Source organism: Carassius auratus, chromosome 11 (genome assembly GCF_003368295.1).
Source record: "Carassius auratus strain Wakin chromosome 11, ASM336829v1, whole genome shotgun sequence".
Lineage (NCBI taxonomy): Eukaryota > Metazoa > Chordata > Actinopteri > Cypriniformes > Cyprinidae > Carassius > Carassius auratus.
The window spans coordinates 13,984,582-14,008,271 of record NC_039253.1 but is presented as its reverse complement, the minus strand read 5'-3'; the positions used below and the strand labels follow the sequence as shown (position 1 = coordinate 14,008,271).

At 38.8% G+C, this 23,690-nt stretch overlaps 1 protein-coding gene across 2 annotated transcripts in view; it reads left to right on the top strand.

Annotated features, from left to right (window-relative positions):
- ephb2b (eph receptor B2b) overlaps positions 1 to 23,690 on the top strand; it is a 132,204-nt gene that overhangs the window by 53,022 nt on the left and 55,492 nt on the right. For both annotated transcript variants that reach the window (XM_026275556.1, XM_026275555.1), the window contains exon 3: positions 6,714 to 7,398. In XM_026275556.1, the coding sequence (XP_026131341.1) occupies positions 6,714 to 7,398 (685 nt within the window). The remainder of the gene's footprint in view (positions 1 to 6,713; positions 7,399 to 23,690) is intronic.

The following is a 23,690-nucleotide window of genomic DNA, read 5'->3' as shown; positions in this document are numbered from 1 at the left end:
AGAGAGAGTCTAAAAAAGTGGAGCAAGAAAAGAGGATAGAAGGCTGACAGTGTGGTTGAGCAACTTCAAAGTTCTTCAGATATCATTTTGCTCACCATCTTCTCTTCGAACCTTAGGGCATGCAGCCTTTTTTTCTGTGCTGATTGGAGCAATCAATATAAAAGAACAAAGAGGTCCGGTGTCTCCGGGTCTGAGGCTCTGGATTCAATAAGATTCACCACTCCTTTTCCCCTATAACAAAAGAATTACCGAGCTTTGCGTCACCATATCTTTTTCATCTTTACAACTGCAAAGGTTTAACCAAACAACTTCAAAAACCAAATTGTTTCAGTGCCACAGCTAATAGCTAGATGGAATGACTCAATGTAAAGTGTGAAATGAAATATGGCTCAGATGCAAAACATATTGCCTGTTTTGACACATTCAGAAACGTACGGTAGATGTCTAAAATGGCCTCGGCATCTCAGAGGAAATGGATTCTTCAGTGAGGAATGCTGCTGAGCTGTCCAACTTTCCATCAGATTAATTTTTTTTTCTTTAGTTATTCTGCTGTCTGACGCCACACATTTACAAAGAGCATATACATTTTATATGATAGGTAAAAACTGATACCCTGAACGCACTGTAAGTCGCTTTGGATAAAAGCGTCTGCTAAATGCATGAATTTAATTTTTAATTTAATTTTTAATTTACATTTTCTTAAATTAAATGAGATATAGAGAACAGTCATAGGAAGACACAGCACACTTTACTTTAGTCGGTGAATGGCAGTACCTCACAGAAGCACTAAACAGGTGGGATATTGTAAACCTTATAAAGAGAAAGGCCTTAGGTTATTGTCTTACACCCCTGCAGAGCCTTGTGGGCTTAACTAAAGTATCAGTGTCAGTCAAAATATAGAGCGCTCCATCAACAGTTGACTTTCATGCCACCAAATAGCTTTGCAAAACAAACCCCTGTTGCTGAACTGTCAAGGAGAAAAAATCCAGATGTGGTTCGTTCACTCATTCATGCTTTCATCCACACGCATTTGTGACCTGAATTTATACTAAACCCTGTGATGTTTAACGCAGGTGGAACATAGAACAGTGTAATTATGGTAATAAACAACTACATTAAAGAAATATTTATTGCAACCCTTTATCACAGCCAGGTGTGAGGAGTGCTTACTTCATGTGCTTTCTGCTGTTATTATGTTCGACTGTACTTAGTACTCCACTACATAGAGGCTTGTTTGGACCTGCACATCACTTCAGCTTTTCAAATTCTGTTATTTCAGATATTGTTTTATCATTTGAAGACCCATTTGAAGAGTCATTCAGCAATTGATTTCAGCAGCCTAATAGAATCAGACACATTCTTCATGTTTACTTTAAAAACAACAAGAAAGTAAGCGGTAGAGAAAAGGTTAAGTTTGAGAGCAATTCAAGCGGCGTTATGTGAACCTCTTCATTCTTTTAACCTCACAGTTTAAATCAACAACAAGCTTAAAGTATTTTCATTTTCCTCAAGGGCACTTCATAAATGCTTATTTCATCACGTTAAAAGGTATATAAACACAATTTTCAGTTGTTTTACAGCACTGGGAGCATTTTATGTAAAGACTGGTAGGACATAAAGAGTTTATTTGGGATGACATATTGTTGATTTGTAACTGCTATGGTGTGTGCACATCCTCACGAGGCTGCAAATTAAGCAATTACCGGCTTAGTCAGAGAACAGCATTGCAGGAAACATTACAAGTGTGTAAATGTCACCATGTTCCAACTATGTTTTGGTCATGGATCTAGACTTGCGGCTTACTGATGCAGAACATGAAAATAAGCCAGTACATTTGTGTAACGAATCACTGTGATAGTGCGGCCCTCACTAGACTGCCTCCAGGTCCAGATCAGAACTCCCTCATTAATCATCTGTGACTGTATTTGCATGCTTATAATCTGCTACTGTCTGTTTTGCAAGTAATAATGAACAATGAAGTGAACTTTGATACTGTGGGGGGGTTGCATGCTTACAAATGCCCTCTGTTAAAGGGTTAGTTCAGCCAAAACTATAAATGGTTGTCATTTACTCACCCTTGTGCCTGTTCAATCCTGTATTATTGTCTTGGAAAATTCTGAAGAGTGCCTCTTTTAAATGCCCTCCACCCCCTACCCCCCACACTCACAGTAAATGTCAATGGGCTCCAAAACTACATTTTTCAAAATATCCCAGGGTGGATAGTTCATTAGGGTGGGTAAACAACCCATATAACTTGCCATAAAATCATGTAGTTTGAATATTTTTGATTGGCATTACATTAGACGTTTCAACCGATGCAAACCGCAAATCAGAAAAGCCTTAGAAAATCATTTGGTTCAAAAAATGTCCTGAAACCAGCTCAAACCACTGTGGATTGATCTATAAACCAACATTTTATCATTCTTTTTCAGGCTTCCCTCATCAGGGTATTAAATCTTTGTGTGGTCACACGCCAGAATTGCATAAGCAGTCCTTTGGCAGCATGACACTTTTGCCATGTCCTTGATTTCTATGAGATATGTAAACATGATCCACATGCATATAGATAGACACAAGGGTTAAAGGAGCAATAGGAAGCTTGTTTGTCTTTCTTCACATGTTGTGCATTACCAGTGAATAGAGGTAATTGAAGCTGACTGCCAAAGATGGCTTAGTTTGTAGGTCGCCTTCTTTTTTTTGTCTCTCTCAATCACTTTCTCTCCCTCTGTCAATCTTTCTAATAGTGGGGAGCTCAGTATCTCGCTTAGGGTTGTAATCCCACTGCACTTTAGCTGAAATATCCGGATGTCATTTGTCCCGCACGTCCCCTCAGGACAAATGTCTCAATGCGATGCTGTCAGATTTCCCACAACTGCAAATTGGGAAACTTTCCCTCAGGAGCTGTCATACATGCTCCCTTTTGCCCCTCTGTGTGAATTATTTATTTATGCAGATTTACTATGTATTTCTTTGAGTCCAAGGAGTGCTTCGCCACGAGATGTGGAGTCAGCAGATTTCACTGAAGGACTCATCAGCACCGCTCGACTAGTTATAAATGCTCGAATACAAATGACAGCCCTGGGAGAGCTTTAATTGCTGGCTTCATGTAAACTTCATAAGGTCCTGACAGTTTATTTGTAAAAGACGCTGAAGTCCAAATACAAGTTCAGAGTCTTGTCATAGTGGCACAATTAATATAACACAAAAGCTTGATCGTGGCCAACTTCTGCGTCCCCTGGAGCGATCCTTTTTCATAATTCAGCACAAGCTCGTGCCTTCGCTCTATCCGGGAAAGCCTCTGTCTAGGAGACTTATAGATCACAGTTCGGTTGTGAACTTTCTCTCGTCTTGGGTGGCGGGGGAGTTATCATTTCTAAACTTCTGTCTGCAAGAACACTGTGTCATTTATCACAGGGCTCTTTTTCCCAGTGCAAGTTACAAGTTTAATTCACTTCACTTGCTTTTTGACTTACTTATTTTTTTATCATGATTTATTGAAATGAGTAACTTCGCCGTGTTGAAGCGACTGTTTACATGAGATTATTCATGTAGCTAAAACATTCTGTTTGCCAAAGTGTTATCATCATCATTGAGGATTCCTTAAAGGACGTTCAGGGAGGACACAGCCTTACATTCAGAAACAGCAAGATGGAGGGGCAGAACGTTTGCAGGAACTGTTTTTATCTTGATAAATACCTATGTTGTAGATTCTTACCAGGATGTTTTGTTCTGATTTTTCCCCCAGGTGGACCACACATAGTTTGAGAGGATTTATGTGCCAGACTTTATTGTTTAGCAGGGTTGTGCACCATTCAGAATTGAATTCAAATTTCAGAGTAATGAAGTGGCATTAAAATGAATGAACCAGGGATTGTTCAGATTTAAACTATGAACTATAATAATAGTCAAGAATATCTAGTTGCCTGCAATATCTAGTTGAACTATCACAGGACAGTAGAGTAATAGAAGAACACCGACTCCATTTAGTCTGTCTTGTCATTACTGAAAGACTGCAGATCAGGACCATGTGGGGCACACAAGTCCCAGGTGTGTTCTCATCCAGTGGACTGAGGTTCAGGTTTCTGCACTAGCAGTCTCAGTGGGTTCTCCTTATTTGCTTGTGACCCTCAAAGCAAAGCTTGAGCCTTTATACTTTATTGTGTTTGTGATTTTTGTATCTGAGTTCCAATTAATATTGACACGAGTGGTGCACCACTGCGGAAGGCTCTGACCTCATAACATAGGCTTCCAAAGAATGTTACACATTATCTACAGTTTCAGAATGAAGTGTACCAATGGTGTTTCATTAATCACCTCTCTAAATCCATAAGCATTTTAAATTGTCTCATTTATATTTCGCCTGTCAAAATACTCTGTTCGCATTTAATAAATAAAGTGATTGATTTTAATTACTGAATAACTGTGCTGAAAAAAAAGATCTCTACTTTTCAGTTTTCACTACCATTTATTTATTTAACAAATCGAAGTGCTGACCTGCCATATAGCTAAATATTGTCTGAGCTGAATCCCTCATTTACATCTTAAAACACATGGTCACCGTTGAGTCACACAATACTGAAAGTTCAGGTGAAAACCTTTGGAAATTGAGATGTTTCTTTTAATTTCACACTCAGTGCTTGATCGCTTGGCTCTTATTATGTCTCATTTGGTTCTCCTCTTTGCCTCTGATGAAAGAATGACAGAGAAGCCGAGACAGCACAAAGGGAGGCCTTCCATTTAAAGGCCATTTGTTTGGAGCGTCTTTAACCCAATCCTTTCCATTCCATACTCGCTTACTCAGTTTCTCACTAGGGACATTGCTTATTTATTAATTCTTTTTAAGAACAGACCACAAACAACAAGATTCTGCACTTCGTCTTCTCTTGTTCAGCTACACTTCATTCTCACCCCTCTCTCTGGTTCATGGAAGAATGTGTCATCCTTAAGAAAGGTGGCAAGGTCAATGGCTGCCAGTGACCCAAGAAACATCTGGCTGCTTGAAAGGACTGAACCGAAGTGATGGAAAAGTTCATTTTATACACAAAACACTGTGCAAGTGTTAATGACCACAGTCCTATCCAGAATCATTTCAGTTCATCTCATCCAAATAATAGGGGCATGGGAATAAAGAACAAAAGCTGCGAGGAAAGAAAGCTGCTTTAATTAGTGCAAGATCATTTGATAAAATGGAGGTCCTGGACGGGCCTGACTTTCTCCCCCAGCCTGTCAAAACTCTGTTAAAATCCTTGTTAAGCAGCAACTAATTTGGGAAATTATGTCAGCTGTTAAGTGAAGAGTAAGACACTCGAGGGGAGGGTGATTATGGGAGGGTTGCTGGGCTTCGAAGCTATGGTGTGGAACCTTATTTTAAGGTGAAGAAAAGGGCTTTCCCTGTTGGACAAGGTCAAGACTTCTGCGACTGCTGTTTGAGTTGTTTAGCGCTGAAAGCCTGTGGCTTGATCGCAGGCAAGTTGGCTGAAAACCGCAATGGAGTCATCTGGAGTCACTTTAGGCCGAGCAGTGAAGTCCCTGGTGCATGTACTCTTCATGCTTTAGTGTGCACAATATATACTTGTAAATTTAACAAGAAGTTTCTTTCACTCTATCAACTGACTCTCCGTATAATTTGATTATCTTACATTTGTAATGTTTAGTGGGATGGAGTTTTTTTATGCACTACTCTGAGTTGTTACGTTAATGATCACTAGGTCAACTGAAGGGTAATTCTCTTCTCTTTTCTTTGCGTGTACAATGGAATTCAATGGTTGCTAAAGCTGTTTGGTTACCAAAATTCTTCTGGTTTAAAATTAATGATAGTGAGAATTTTTGGATGAACTATCCCTTTAATGCATTTCTTCTTTTATTATTATTTGCCCTTTTTCTAGTTTAACTGTTGAATCAGCATGTTTGTTTAACTATGCTCTGTTGTTTTCTTGTTGCAAAGGAAATAATTTAATTATGCTAATGCTGGATTAATTTTTAAGCTGCCTGAAGACACAAAAGAGGCAGCACAAAAATAAATGAATGTGTGAATATCAAATATATAATCTTTATCTCTATGTAAGCTATATTAATAGTATATAGTTTTTATACTGCGCAAGAAAGCGAGTAAGAGAGATAAAAAATAAATACCAACCCGAATCTCTCGGCACTGTCACATGGGGGTCTATAGACAACCCCAGCCAAAGACAGCTCTCTGTATGACAGTGCCAGGGCCTGTTGGCAGACAAGCAGGAGAATTTTGCTCTCTTTCCCACCTCATTCCTCCTGTGCTCAGTAATTTGGACTGTGCATATGGGGAAAGCGGCTGAAAATGGCTCAGGTGCTCGTAAAGCCCTCCAGAGATCTGATGCAGAGATACAAACGGGTCTATAACATGATATTTTCTGCTGTCAGGTCATTTTACAATCTAGCTAAATGTAAGAAGGGATTGACTATTTGTAAACCAAAAGTATGTCTATATATTTACGAATTTATACAAATAGTTTTTAGTTAGGCTAAAGATTAGTTAGGCTAAAGATTAACCATGATACAAAATAAAGCATTTTCCCCAAAATGGAAGCTGCATATTAATTTGTTTTTTTACTTTTATATGAAATGAAATAGTTTTAACCATAATTTAATTTATCTTGGTCTAAAGGCCAAAATAAGTGAAAAGATGCATGTAAAATCCCTCTTTAAACCTTTGCTTTCTTTTTTTTCTCTCTTTATAGTGGGAAGAAGTGAGTGGCTATGATGAGAACATGAACACCATTCGTACCTATCAGGTGTGTAATGTCTTCCACGCCAACCAAAATAACTGGGTGCGCACCAAGTATATCCGAAGAAGAGGGGCTCAGCGTATTCATGTGGAGATGAAGTTCTCCGTGCGAGACTGCAGCAGCATCCCAGGAGTCCCTGGTTCCTGCAAGGAAACTTTCAACCTCTACTACTTTGAATCAGACTATGACACGGCCACTAAAGTCCATCCTCCATGGATGGAAAACCCTTGGATCAAGGTGGATACCATCGCAGCAGATGAGAGTTTCTCGCAAGTAGACCTGGGCGGACGTGTGATGAAGATTAACACAGAGGTTCGCAGTTTTGGTCCCGTCTCCCGTAACGGTTTCTATCTAGCCTTCCAGGACTACGGTGGGTGCATGTCGTTAATCGCTGTGCGGGTGTTCTACCGGAAGTGTCCTCGCACTATTCGGAACGGAGCAGCATTTCAGGAGACACATTCGGGAGCAGAGAGCACCTCACTGGTGTCGGCGAGGGGAGAGTGCATCCCTAATGCAGAGGAGGTCGACGTTCCCATTAAACTGTACTGTAATGGAGATGGAGAGTGGATGGTCCCTATTGGCCGCTGTATGTGTAAAGCAGGTCACGAGGCAGTGGAGAATGGAACTGTTTGCAGAGGTAAGCACACCCTTCTGCTAATGTGTAGTGGTCTTGTCATGTTGCACAAAGCTCTTTTCATTTTAAGGTCAAAGCTGCTGCTGACCCTGAGTACTGAGGAGCGGAAAAGTCTTTGTTTGCTTTTTGATATCTGTCTTATTTTCAGTGCTCATATTACCATGTTCTCATACTTTTAGTAAGTATTTTAGTAAAAAGGCTAGTGCTGTCAAAATTAGTGCGTTAATGCAGCTTTATTTTCAATTTAATGGCGTTAAAAATATTTAACACAATTAACCAGAGGTGGGTAGAGTACCCAAAAACTTTACTCAAGTAAAAGTAAAAGTAATTCTAGAAATATTTACTCAAGTAAAAGTAAAAGTACTAGTCTTGAATAGTTACTTGAGTAAGAGTAAAAGAGTATCGGATAAAAAATCTACTCAAGTAGTTAGTTACTAGTTACTTTGGGTCATATATACGGAGCCTTTTTTTATATAGATATATAGACAAAAAATGTATGTAATGTATGTGTGTGTGTATAAATGTATATATTTCATCAGCCTTTAATCTAATTTATGTAATTTATTATAAAACCCTGTCTATTTAAGTAACAAATATAGGTATCATGCCATAACATATTTTTAATACGACTGACTTTATTTTAAATGTGAATTTAACATTGAAAATTAATGTGATATAAATATTGCTACTAATCTTTCATTGTTCAGAAAGAGAGCAAATAACATTTACATTATTAAACATAATTTTCACTGACAGTCTAGATTTCATTCACTCTCAGAAACTACCATTAAAATCACTGAAACTGTTAACACTGTGAAATCAATATCTTAATTATAGATTCGTACACACATCTGCACTTTGTTGTTTCTGACGAGAGAATTCGGCAGAAAGAGGTATTCAGTAAGTGAGCGAGTGAAGGAAGCACCGGCATTTCAGCGATGACTCATCGGAACACCTCTGATTGGCCTTTGCATTCAAAAGCTCAACAGAACCGTGTGTGATTGGTTATAATGCGCAGCGCTGTAAAACGCGTCTGTCTCTGGCTCAGCGCCAGCAAGCGATCACAGATCTGAATTTAGCAGCTGATGATATGACTTGCTGAACGTACTCGCACTGGTGTGATTGTATTAAAATTAATAAAATCTTAATCGGCTATTCTTTGTCTTTTGGAAGCTGCATTCAACCTGTTATAAGCCACACACGTACAACAAACTAATGTCACAGTGGTATCGTGTAATGTAATCGAATGTAGCCCAAGTTATTACCTGTTAAACAGTAGACAGCACACGCGTTCATCTAATAAGGATCTCCATCGCAAGCAAATAATAGCCTTTGCAGATTAGCTTTCAATTCAGTGCAGTTCCAAACCCCCGTTTTCAACGCTGCTAATATTCTTAAACGTTACAACTCTGAGTGAACCGCTTCAGAGCTCAGCACGTGCAGCATGGAACTGAACGACTCAATCAAACTGATTCATGAACCAATTCACTCGTTTGCCAATTGGTTTGATCAAGCCTTTGAACAGAGTTGACTCAAAAGAATGAATCATTCGCGAATGGGCATCGCTCATTGTCCAGAGAAAAGTAGACGGCGCGTTTGGAATAAACTAAAGCATTTATTGCATTAAGATAAAGTAACGAGAGGGGCGTCGCCCACAGTAACGAAGTAAAAGTACAGATTTTTCCCAAAAAATGTACTCAAGTAAGAGTATAAAGTACCCATCTTTAAATATACTCCGAAAAGTATTCGTTACCCCGAAAAATTACTCAAGTAAATGTAACGAAGTAAATGTAACTCGTTACTACCCACCTCTGCAATTAACGCAGGGGCGGAGCTAGGGTCGGCCACTCCATTCACAACTGCTGCTTCTGTCACTTTTTTCTTGACAAGAATTGCATTTATTTATACGCAGAATGTCTTTACGACCACATCAAACTAGAGACTTTTTAGACATGCACTCCACTTCGCCTCAGCGCCATGTACTAGTCAAACCGTTTCCTGACAGGTGATAAGGGAGCTTCAGCAGAACATCAGAGATCAATGAAATGTGGTCAGATGAGAATTTTGTAAGGCCACATGTCAGTAAAAATCAATTTTCCTGACCTGTGAGCTGTTAAACTGTGCTCGTAGTGCATGCACAAATATGGCGGCGCGCTATAGTATGTATCATTTCATAGTAAAGCGTGAATGAAACTACGAGTGTGCGTGTCAGATCCATGTCCCACTCAGCAGCGGCAGTTCTTAAAGTAATAGCAACCAAATAAACTAATAACCCAGCTGCTGTGATGTCTGTTAATCAAAGAACAAAAAAATAGTAGTTTAAAGGATTCATAGTGATTCATAACTTTACTATATTTCCTACTTGCTGAAAGGCACAGGTAATATGACATTTATTATAATGGGTTATGTAAAGATTGTTTTAAGTTTACTTAAATTAGAAGTTGCTTTGTTGTTTCTTTTTGTAGATTGAGTCTGATGTTATTGCAATATAAAAGTATATTGTAAAACATATAAGAGGATATTTCCTATCAAGCTGGGGTGCTGAAGCCTGCTGTTGATGTTGTGGTTTCACTGTGATATCCCATGCAACTCAAACATGTTGATGTGGATAGTGGGGTTGTACCCCCCCCCCACTTTACAGTATCCCTGTGCAGCATCAATGTAATCTGGCCCTTTCACAGCGTGTGAGCGTATTGATCGTTTCTTATCCAAACCCCAGTGCTCCTCTCCTTCAGCCTACCTCACCTGTAATTCAACTCGCTCTACAGCAGGAGCTCTCGTTTCGCCCCGACGGCGGGTCCCGTTCCCACGGCAACGACAGCCTGCAGACAGGCTCCACGCTGACACAGACGACACAATAAAACGCCCACCTGTGTTTCAGACTCCCCCCGCCTCTACACCCACTCACACAGACAGACGCGCACACACCGTAAGCCTGGTTGTAATTACCACACCGGCTCCCCGTCTAGGCTGGGATGAGCTGTGATAATAGCCGCTCATTGCGAGCGCTAGCAGGGCGGCGCACTGCCGATATGCATTCAATGCCAGTTAATGAGTACGGTCACAATCCTTGCTCTGGAGCACCTGTCGATAAATCATTGAGCGGTCTACTCTAAATTAAAGAATCTATATAATTATACACATTTGGTTGTTTTTGACATACGAGTAATTTACTGAATGCTATGGATTTTAATATCCCAATGGTCTGCTCGGACTTGAGGTATCTCTGTAAACACCTGGGTTTATGAATGTAATTGTGAGCGACTAACGGAGAGGCTTCTAGTCAAATCAAACAAGCTGTAAAAAGCCTTGCATGTCACACTGTCACTGTTTTGCTAAAAGACTGTTACTCCTAGCAGAGAGAATAATGATCCTAATCACTGAGCATTTAGCTCATATTCATAAAGCCTTAGTGAATATTAATGTATTGAGGAATTGTTCATAATATTTTATGACAGCACGACCTGATAGCGAATCTGGGTGATAAAGTACAGATATAATATCTTTTCTCCATCTTGTATCGCGATTTATGCCAAATAATGTTAAAGAGGCACCAGTGCTAACAAAGTCCTTTCAGGCAAGTTCTGCCACTCGGCCGCCATCTTGGCAATGCCTCTGGGCAGCTATTTCAGACTAACAAGACCAGGCTCCTATCTAAATGAATGGGCTGAAAGTCAGAACTGCACTTTCACTGGTCACAGGGATATATAAACCTGATTGTATAGAAACAGCAGTAAAATATGATAAAAATCGCTGAAAATATTTGATGACTTTGCCCCAAAATAAGGTTTAAAACGCCTTTTTCCCCACAGGTTATACTTTTACTACGCATGCGTAAGGGTTCACAACACCAACTTCATTTACGTCTCTATCCAGAATGCCGGTGTCTTTTACTTAGGATGTCGGGTAACATATTTGTGGACAATATAAAATGCTTTAACTGGTAGGCTTCGCGTTGTTATCACCCTCTTCTATGTGGATTCCATCAGATCTTTCACACACAAACTCGCTGTTGCAAAACCTCAACTGTGCGCACGCATCACTGGAACCAGATGATAGGCTTAAATGTTTCCCGGCTTGACAGTTAAAAGCATATGATTGGCTTTCCAGTGGGAGGGGTGGGACATGTGCATACAACTGCCATCTTTGCCGTTATGGGTTTTCCTTATATAGTTGTATGGAGGATTGAGGACGTGGCATGTCTCTTATAAATTGTCTTTGGTGCTCACCTTGGATCGGCACTCTTAGGACTAGAGAAAACTATGACAAAGTGTTTGATGAGGATGTGTTTTGAGGATATGGAAATAGCTGGATATGTTTGAAAATAAGCAGAAATACACTAAATTATTTCCTGAAAGCTCGAGCGCCTTAACTTCAGGTTGCTTGGATAGATGGATGGACGGATGTACAGATAGACAGACGTCATGAATCAACAAATGAACAACATTTTATAGCATTTTTTAGTGGAATTTTATTAAATTATTAATATATACAGTACTATGCAAAGACCACTAGTATTTTCACTAGTTAAAAATGGTTTTAAATCAGTTATTTCTATCCCTACTGTGGTGTGTCAGTAGGAAAAATCAGTTTACATTTCCAAACAATGATTTTACTATTAATTGTAAAAGATTCTCTCAATGTGCAAAATTCAGATGGTGGGCAGGAAGTAAAAATAAGAATGGATGAGATATTTTAAAGAGGAGTGATTTTTCTGAAATTGACTTTTTTTTAATACGTGAAAATACTAGTGGCCTAAGATTTTTGCACAGTATATAAAACACATAAATAAAATCTACTTCTAAATGTATTTGTTATAATAATTATTTTTTTTCATATTAAATGTATATATTTATGCATATCCTAAATATTATATGTAAATGTATAATGCATCATGCTTCTTGAAATGTTTAACCGTATTAGTGCATATAAAATGTATCATTAACCAGGATAAATAAATTCTGCAAAAGTATTGCAAGCAAAGTTCAACCCTGGTGTAAAATGTTGTTGAACTACATAAATATAGAAATACATAGATGGACATATATATGTGGCCATTTCACAATTCCAATTCACACATTAATTGCAAGGAATCCAATTCTTCACTTCTGAATTTTGCTCTATCCTAGTTAGGATGCAGTCTATAATACTGAATCACTTTATAAAGACTTCAAGGGTTACTAGACTCAAAACTATATTTAGAAAAAAAAGTTAGAAGAAAACAATATAAAATAATTTAAGATGAAAAAAGGTTACTGATGGTGGTTTGACTTTATTATACATAAGCGGTTTTGATCGAGGTCTGCCTTCAATTCATCCAGCCATTTATCTCTCAGGAGGGGAAAGCTGATACCACTGCGTGAGACAATGTCAGGTCTGTGGTCAGTGGTCGGGGGATGGGTTGATGCAAGAAAGAGGGACTTTTTAAACTGCTGAGAGTCGGGAGTAATGAATTGATTTGTGAAAGATGTGTTCGCCGGGATGCTGCAGTATCCGTTTACGTTCTGGGTTGCAGGAGGTCATAAGATCTGCAGATGAAAGATCTGTCTCACAGCTACTTTCACAACTCCATTAACACTTTTTGCAGACACCTCGCTACGAACGAGCGCGTAATTACGCGCGTTTCAATTAAGTCTTCGGCAGCACTTTCAACAGATAACGATTCTTCAATGTAACGTCTGTCAAAATATTGACAACATACCCGTTTATTTATGCTTGTGATGGCATTGGCTTCTTGTTAGAGAATTGAGATCGTTTTACTAACAATATTAAATGTCTTCCCGGGGAGGCGCTGTAAGTAAACGAAGCAAGCCAGGTTCTTTTAACAGAAATGCCCTTTATAAAGGCAGATCTGATTTCGTTTCGAGCTGCATGAGACGGGGGACCCTCTGGAGACACACAGGGTCTTGTTCGCAGAACGTGTTCATTTGAAATGGTAGTAGAATACTCAGTAAGACATAATAGGAGGCATGTTCACGGTTAGGGGCTCTAACTCTTCAAACAATACTCGTTTTTCCCAAATTGTAATCTGACCACGCAATCTATAGAATACAGAGTTAGAAGTGTGAACTTTATGAATACATCTGTAACTATAGCCGACATATTGAATATATACTCCAAAAACATGACTTGTTTTCTTTTCAAATAATCTACAAATGACTTGAAAACATAATAATTAATTTGAGAAACAGCACTGCATCTTAATACTGATATTAAGAGTTGTTTTCAGGGAATATGTTTGTAATATTTTGAACATGTTTTTGTCTTTCTCCGCTGACAGATTTTCTTTCTTCCAGTAGCTTAAAAATGTACCTGGAAAGAAAGACAAATATATGACGCATACCCATAAGCAGAAACATCAAATGAACACAAACAATTGCAACGGCACTGGGGACTTTTCTTGGTGAAAGTATTTTAAGCTACATAGCATTGTCGATGAAAGATTAAGTGCAGACCCTCCACCTGTTGAGACGTTCTCATGAACTTGAGTCTGATGAAAGAGAGCGAGCAGGTTTTACAGTGGTAAACATTACTCATACATTCCTCAGGAATGTGGCTGTGCGATCCAGATCCACAGCAGTTTATTTATGGCTCTGCAACGATACAGCACAGTTTCCCTTCGGCTGAAATATGTGTCTTTCTGCATGAGCGTATCATTTATGGAATCCAAATTTTAGGCATTATAAACGGAAAACCCTCAAAGCTGTTGATTCTAAAATGCTACAGCAGATGACACTTGAGGAGGACAAAACGTAAATAATAATGCTCTGAATAATTTGCAGCCTGACTTTTGCTTCCAACCACAGCTTTGGGTTTGAATTATTTGGAGACAGTGAAGTGATGGCACATTCACAGGCAGAAGACTAAGCCTGGGGTTTGATGTAATCTCAATATAAAATTCTGACTACCAAAAAGACAGCCATGGTCGGATGATATAAAGGTTGAGGAAAGGAGTAAAGGACAGTGGATTCTCTTTTGAATTCCTGGTCCTGACTACATTACACATAGACAAGGCTTCAGCAAAGAAATCTTCACAATGCACAGACACCACTGTGGCTTCTATTATTACCCATGGCACATCTGCTTTTAATGATAGCTCTAATTGGCTAAAACAGCAAACGTGGGGTACTGTTATGCTTACGGTCAGCTTGAAATAAAGCAAAACAAACAGTTGTCCCATCATAGTCTTTCAGCCCTCTGTGTTTAAATGAAGGGCTTTGCAGATACCCTTTTCAAACAACTAAACCTGTATAAAAATGTTTAACAAGATTTTTCCCCATGATCATTTTGTTGTTAACTATATATCAATGTTGTTAACATGATGATGTAAATATAATGAGAGGTCATATAGCAAAATTTTTAAAGCATGTATTATGTTTTTTTTAAAGGGGTCATCAGTGGCCCATTTTCCACAAGTTGATATGATTCTTTAGGGTCTTACTGAAAAGTCTGTAGCATAGTTCACATTTCTGGAGGTGAAGCTGGATAACAAATGATTCGCGTGAACATGGACACATTCAGGTAGATAGAGGTGTACATTCCCTCAAAAACAAAGTTAGTCCACTGCGTCTTTAGCGGTTCACATGTCGGGAGTAAATGAGGACTGCTGTGTTCATTATTACAACAGAACACCTTGATTGCTTAGGAGTCATTCTTGTCTGCATCTGCTCTGGTGGTGAAACAATGGTGGATTGATGACAGCTCACTCAGGGCGGGTTTAAGATAAAATGCCAGTCCAGTCTGTGCTGAAATGCTACTGTCAATCAAACAATCGAGGGAGGGGCCTGTCTATGTGATGTCACACGGACAGTCATCTGAGATCAGCTCAATTTGAGAAAGAGGCAATGATTTAACGAGATAAGTACAAATGACTCAGGTGTAAAGGACTTCGAATATTTGAATTTTTTTATATCAACATTAATATCGATGTTATGATGCAATTGTTTTTGTTTGAGCCAATCGGTTTTTGAAATAACTTTTCTAGCTCTTTTTTTAAATTATACTTGAAATCTAAACCAAATTACAGTTAATGTGCTGAAGGTTTGTACAATAGATGAAAGACAATGGGTGTGTTTACATGCTCCCTCTCAATGTTATTATAATGAGAATTTGGCAATATTGCGATTAAACTTATAAATGCAATACTTCAATTTAAATAATGCGATTAACTCAGAATCGCAGCAAGCATAATCAAAATATTCAGTCATGTAAACACCTTAATCGCAGTATTGCCGCTTTGACCAAAGTGCACATGTGCTTGTGACAAACATGAATGATGTGACGTGCACCTGTTATAATACGCAGATTAGAAATGATGATGAGGAAGAAAGCATCGCATTTCTGGGGAAAACACAACTAGCCACCAGTCTGTTTCTTACCCTCATCCAGAAATGGCAAATGGAACGCGATAGCAGCGTAGGCAAACAAATTGCCATCACATTTCTATGGCACCGAAAAAGCATAGAAGCATGTATGGAATACAAACATACAAATGTGTTTTCCTTTGGACGTAAATAAATTAAAACAGCGGCCAGTAACACACTTGCTCTTTCTGAGTCCATCATTTGTGCTGTGAAGTGGTGTATGCGAATAACGGTAGTAAAAAAAAAATATATATATTCTTAGCGAATAATAAGAATAATGGAAATTGCATGTAAAGAGCTTTGCTCTTGACATGTAAATATCATGATGCAATTAGGTCCTTACTCTGATTATTGGAAATAATCAAATTTATCGTGCACATGTTAGCATAATGTAAGACCTAGCTCTAGTGCTCAATCTGTCCCAATAAAGTATTCAGTCACAAGCATTCATGTTATCCCATGTCCATGGACTGTAGTGCTGTTCCACTGAAGTGGCCTCTTACAGTACCACAGCTCCCCTTCAACACTTGTTCAAGCAATTTTCTGCATTATCTCATGCTGACGGACACATACACACATTTCAGAATAGCATGGCTGCAATGTAATACAAACCTCTCGACTTTCTTTTTGCGCACAATATGGCCTTTTTAGCAGTCATTTTCAGACAGCTTCAATGCACATGTGACCCATGGCACACTTTTATGGCTGAGCTCCTAACTACTCTGCTCTTGCCAACCCTCCAGTCTGGGCTCTAATTGGGAAAGTAAAGAACATTAAGCAGTGAAATTAAACCCTCTTCTACTGAATTGTTCACTCTAGAGCCCGACACCGGGAGTGGGAGTGTGACAAAGAGCTCAAAGTGCTCTTGGTGACAGCAGACACACGGTAAAGCCAACAAGTCGAGTCCTCAGACTTGATGCTCACAGCCCCGTGGCCAGAAAATAAAGATTCCTCTGCGCTAGCCAAGGATTAGGATCACAAGTACCATAGGAGCTGTCTACCCACCTACTGAGACCCAGGGGAGTAGTGATACACTTTTATTTCATGTTGCCTAGCCGTAATGGAGATTTCAGCTTGTCCAGGTGTTTTTTTCCCAGCTCTCTTTTTTTTTTTTGCATCGCTTCTTGAAGCAGAATAGATGTCATTTCTGAAGACTAAAGATATCCTCCCACTCACTCACCCACACTTGCTCCATTGAGAAGCACTCGTCATTTTTCTCTCAGCACATTCATCACTCCCTTGAAAGTGATAACGCCAGACTGAAACGACTGGGAACGGCCCAGAACTCAGCGAGCATTATGTGTTAACTTGTTCCACATGCATCTCCGAGCAGCCTGTCATTAGCTCACATCTCCACTGGGATTCTCATTGTTGGAGTCCCATGATCCTCAGAGGCTGTAATCACTATTCTGTGGCATCACTGATCATTTAAGGGGTATCTTTCATGGACACCTTACAAGTTTTTTAGAGTTGAAAATCAAAGGGTTAAGAGGTGTGGCTGATGGAACGGTTTATTCAAGCACAACTAGGCTGAGGTGGAAAAGAGGTTAGGGGCTCGGTCTCCTTTAGAAGCCAGAATGCGGATGTTTTTTTTTTTCCTCCCGCAAACACACCAAAGATCTCTTTCATCGGTTTTGATTCATGCTCTGACCACTGAAGGACCTAGACATGATGCAGTATCAGTTCGTCACGGGTCGAAAGAAAAGAAACAGGGCATGTGTCTTCTGAGGATCTACAAGTCTGCGCTAACCGCTGGCAAATAACGAACAAGGGGTTACAGAAAGAGGGGCATGTTTTGTCACAAATACCATTCGATTCTGGGGAAGAAATCAGGATCAAATAGCAGTACAGCTGTTGCGCCGCTACGACAGCAACTGGTGATGGATGAATTAAATTGACATGCAAGCCAATATAAATTGCAATTTTTTAACCTCGAGTGACATTTGAGGTTATTGCTGGGTTGGGAATTTGTTACACTTCAAGCCTTTTTGGTAGATTTTGATAGATGGCTCTCATGCCAGTGCGAGGTTAGGTCTGCTATCCGTGTCAGGCTATCTGTGTCTTTGCTGCAGGATTCCTGTTGTTCGCACTTTGTTGACCCCCAGCTATCCAGTGAAGGGTATAGTCTACAAAGTGTGTCATTTGCCAATCCGTCATGTGACCTCACAAAGATCACTTAGACGATCTTGTTACACCGTATGTTAAGGTTTTACTTCAGAGTGATGGACTCCACATGTGGCTCAAGAGAACTTTTGAAAGGTTGTGCTCTTTCATTCTGAAAGGGGGGAAATAGCTGGGTGTAATGCCTTGTATAAGACATTTAGTTACTTATGATTACTTTGAAAGTGACGTTTGACTTTTGACATGGTTTTTCTCAGGTGAAATATGACTGATTTATCTGTGAGATTTATTTTTGGGTGACAATAGTGCGTATGAAGCCTGTCTTTCTTGGAATGTAACCTTCATGGGGATCGATTTGCAGAGTAGTAATGGATTCTAAAATAAGAAACCGTTGCTGACAATAGGTCTCCCTACATGTTGCATCCAGTCCAATTTCTCATGGTGATTAAAGATTAAACAAGAAAGTGGGTGAAGGGTAGAAGATAAGAGCATGTGTTCACCACTTGACTGGATCCTCGGTAATGGACGCTTCACTGTTGGGGTGACGTACTTTGCTAATATCAGCTCGTCAGACAATGCAGGTCTTTCCTCTTGTAGAGTGCTCTCCAAAGAGCTATTTTCCTGAACGCACAATATTTTGTTGCTTTAAGTGCAGTGTAAAAGCTTTGGGAGCAAGGGACCAAAAGATAAAAGGCCAAAAATTGAAAAGTAAACACAAGCTATGAACAGTTAGTTGACTTTTCAGAGTTGAATAGAGCTCAACTGTTTTACTCAGTTACTGCTGCCAAACAACATGAATGATACTAGAGAAACAAATGTTTGCCATTAGTAGGATTTATTGGTGGGATTGTTTGTTTGGTGGGCCAACACATCTACAGAGCTTTGTTTGATAACACTACATAATTCATCCAAGCCATCAAAACGTTGACAGTCTAAGTATTTGGGATTTGTTCTGTGACAAATTTCTGGGTTTATTACAACTTTTCAGTTTTAAAATTGAGCAGATTCATCTAAAATCCTTCTCAGAAAAGTTTAATGTCATACATATAATCAAACCTGTTGGGATTACTGTCAGATTATTCCCTGATCAGTAGCATGTATGTTACAATATCACCCTCCTCTGAAATGAACCACAGGTAGAGAGGACTCTATTTTTTTTTTTTTTTTTTTGACTTAAATCTTTACAGGTTTGATGGGATGAATATCAAGACTCTTACTACAATCAGAAATGTTTTATAGCCTAAATTTATATAAAATGATTTATCTAAAACATTCTTTTTCGACATCAGTTATGAAAATGTAATTTAGATAAGCCACTTTTACCACTTTTTATGTCTATGGTATCTTAGGTGCCGCAAGCACAATATCCAGTTAAGAATCGGAGACTGAAATAGATTACAAATAATTAAACCGTCAATGGCTGGTCAAATTCCAGCCAGATTCTTCAGTTACGCAAGCTTGAGAATGTAAGATGTTCGTTGCCCCAAGCACTGCAATGCAAATTACACAATCTAATAAGCTATTCTTAGACACGGTGCACATCTAGAGCCCCGTGCTGGGAGACCGATATCTTCTCACCACCTCTGTGCTAAACTTTAGTTTAGGAAAAGGAGTTCATCTAGAGGATACCATCACATTCTCACCTGCTGTTTGCTTGAAGATGTATAAATCTAAATATGAAGCGAGTCTCCTTTAGACTCCATTTTAGAAGGGCTAAAGTAAATATACAGCAACTAATACAGGCCGTAGCCTGAGCTAATTCATGCCAAGTCCAACATTCTGCGGATACTAAATTCATCCCGTCCTAAGCAATGATTTGTTTCTCACTTGTCTGTGGTTTTATTTGGCACACTCCGACAGTGTCCTCTCAAAGAGCATTTGTTTATTCACAGAAACTGTCTGTTGCCTTCGTAGACGTCGAGCTTTGCCTCATGCTGCGTTGTTTCTGCCGTTTTGCAATTATGAAGGCCTTGTGGTGTACTGTAGTTTAAAAAATTGTTTAGTCATATACTTTCAGACGGATTTGCTTAAAACTATAATAGGCTAATGTATGAGCCAAAAAGACTAAGAAATAATGAGTACATATGTGGGCAAAATGAAATACAGTGCTGTGTGGTCCATGCAGCACGTCTCTGGAGTGCATTCTTCTGCAGCAGCACACATAATGAATAGCCTTGTGTGCCTAGTAAACTAGCATTAAATAGGTAATCCCTCTTTCAGTTGTCTTACAGAGTAATGCTCAACAAACACTCTGTGCATAAATAAATGCAGCAAATCATTTTTTTTCTCTCTCTCTTTCTTTATGTTTGGATCTCAATGGGCACATACAGAACTGAATTGAATTTCTTGGCTTGCTTGCAGACTCACTGCAATAGAAAGCATACGTGCCGGATATCATGGAGAAAACAGATGACTCAATGATTCACTGGCTTTTCTTCAGCATTAAAATCGTTAATATTTCGACCAGACTAAAGCCGGTCAGACCGAGCCCCATTTGAATACACGATATCTCTCCTTGCATGTGGGACAGAGGATGGTTAACTCTGTTCTCATGAAAAGGAACATTCCAAGACTAATACGATAATACCCGGTTTCTAATGATGGAATAGAATGTGGGGTGGTAAGTGAGGCCTGGATGATCTCCAATTATGAATAGTGGCCTTGTGGATTGTGAGGTGCTTAGAGAGCTGCAGAATATGGAAACGGGAATCCCGTAAGGAGGCCACATGGTGGAGATGCTAGCTTGAAAACGTTCAACAGGTAACCACTGCGAAAGACAGTAACTGTGTTGATGCAAAAGAACACATATTGTAAACTAATCTGGATTTATTCAAGAGAAAATGCACTCATGTCCCACAGTCAATTTTTTTACCATCTCATTCATGTTTTTTATTTATTTATATTAATTCTTTAATAAAACCACCAGAACTCACTCACTCCAAAAAAAAAAAAAAAAAAAAAAAAGATACGGTCATTTCCGATGGTCACTACAGCAATGATCTATTCAGCATGATGCTACATCACACATGCATATATCCATGCATGTGTGAGACTGTATATGTATGCATATTCTTTTTTAGTCCAGTGTTGTCGACTCAAGGCTACTGGCACTGTAGTGGTATGTGGGGAGGTTTGGGCAGGGCGAGGAGGCGCCTGTACGTGCTAGTTGTCAAGGCGGCTTACTTTTCTCAAGCTAGTGCCAGCAGACTGTGTGGTGGCACCACAGTGGCTCACCAAACTGGCAGCCTGCTTCAGACAAGCAAGGCCGGCTTTAGAATGGGAGGACCGGCAGGAATGGATTAGAGCCTGTTATTAATGACTCTCTTTGTCCCTCTGGCATTTTGCAGGCTAAGTATGAAAATAAGGCTGCTGTAAAGGCTTTTTGGTGAAACCAAAGGGAAAGCATAAAAAAGGAAACTCATAGCTTTGGCCGAGACGAACCCAACAATGATAAATATGCCTCTAAGACCACATTGCTTTTTTCACAGTCCTGAGTAGTAGGCCTTGCTGCACGCTAACACTTTCTCAGACTGCCATTGACAGCATTTCTTCCTTGATTTCCTGTATCTATCTGTCCATCTGCTGGGGTGGCCAACACATAGAAAGAAATCTCATATGTTCACCAAGGCTGCGTTTATTTAATCATAAATGGAGTGAAGCGGTAATGTTGTGAAGTAATATTATAATTTGAAATAACTTTCTATTTTAATACTTTTTAAAATGTTATGCATTTCTGTGATGGCAAAGCTGAACTATCAGCAGCTATTATTCCAGTCTACAGTGTCTCATGATCCTTCACCAATTATTCTAATATGCAGATTCATGCCCAAGAAAGATTTCTTATTATCGATGTTAAAACAGTTGTGCTGATTAAAGAGATAGTTCACCCAAAAATGAAAATTCTGTCAATGATTACTCACCTTAATGTCTTTCCAAACCTGTAAGACCTTTGTTCATCTTTGGAACACAAATTAAGATATTACAGGTTTGGTTTATATATATATATATATATAATTTTTTTTTTTTTTTTTTTCAGAATTGGATTCTTTGATGAATAGAAATGTATTTCTTTTGTAGTCTTTGATTAATTGAGTGTGAATATTCTTTAATTAAATTTTTTATTTTTTAATTTAATGCCCTTTGTTTATTTTTACATTTTCTATTTCTATGCTTTACTGGAAGAGCCCTATAGCTGGGGTGAAATGTGCTTTGTTTTGCTGTCCAGTCTAATAGGGCCATTTGATGAATGGCTTTGCTGGGTCCAGAACAACACATTAGCATTATTGACCAGCTCCTGGTGATCAAAGAGCCACGCTGTGTGCCCTCCATTCAGGTCGTGTTTTAACTGGCTTGTGTGTAGAAGTCTTTTTTACCATTTTGATTAAGCTTGCGGTGAGGAAGTGTATATAATACTTTTCAGATTTTTTCTCTCTCAATCCACCAAGACTATCAATAGCGAAGAATTAGATGTGATTAGTAAATGACAGTGAGAATAATAAATCATGGGCTTGAAAGGCAAGGGACATGGTTGACTTTGACACTCTGAGTGGAATTTGGCACGATCAAAAGCGACAGGAGATTTTCGCTCTCAGTGGAAAGAAGTCTTGAGACTTTTGGAAGTCATGTGCAACTAAAATAAGTGCCAACTGACTCGTAAGGCCCTGATGATGTCACTCGCTCCCAATGCAGCTATGGCAGCTCCTCCTTGTGACCCTTTTACCATAAATAGAACGTCATGTATTGATTTGGGGACAGGGTTCCTTCATGACATGTTTTCACACATTGACCTATTTTACAGACAGATCGCGTTGGCTCAGTCACAAAGCCCACCAAAAAGTGATGTTCTCCAGCCTGGCAGTTGATTAATGGCTGTACCTTTTGCATGTAGTAATGGTTGATTATGCATAACTGATAATGAGTATGTTACGTGTCGTTTGACAACACCATTCCCAGGTACTGCCACTCCATGTTGTTGTGAAAGTTTAACTTTTGGATGGTCTCCACTCACAGCAGCATATCAGATGACATACAAGCAGCTAAAGAGAATAATTTGCTTGAATGTGTGCTCTAGATGTGTGTAAAGAAGGTAAAGAATGCTTATCATATGTTCAGATACATTTGGAGAGATCTATATATCTATTGAACTAGGTATAAATACACTTCCTCGAACAATGACTGCAGACAGGCAGTGTTAAAAGAATTTGTGACAAAGAAATGAAATCTGTCTGCATTTACTGACGCTCTTATAGTCCTTAATCTGTATGGCTTTTTTCTGCGAAACACAAAAGAAGATGTTTCGAAGAATGTTAAGGTTTTTAATTTTTATTTTTTATTATTATTATATATTTTTTCCTATTCGGTGGAGGTCACTGAGCTCCAAGTTTAACTGTATGGGCAAAAACAGTTGAAACATTCATCATACATTTAAATTCCTGTATAAAATCTGTGAATATTTAGTCTTATTGTGCACTTTTCTTCTACTTGAATTTATTTTTTTTAGAATAGAATTAAATGTTCAAATTAACATAATTCAAATTAAGGTTAGAATTGACTAAATAAATGCATATGACACGATTTATGTATTGACTAAATTTAAAGATATTTTTCTTCAAAAATAAGTTGTTTAGTTTAATTTTGTGTTATGCAGTTTTATTTTCAACAAAACAGTTTTTTTCCCTGTATGTCAGAATACATATAATGGATATTATAACTGAAATATAACCAAATTAATTAGAATAGAATCAATTAAAATTAAAATCAAATGAAGTGAGTCACAATGGAATTTCATAAAATTGAACTGAAATCTTGTGA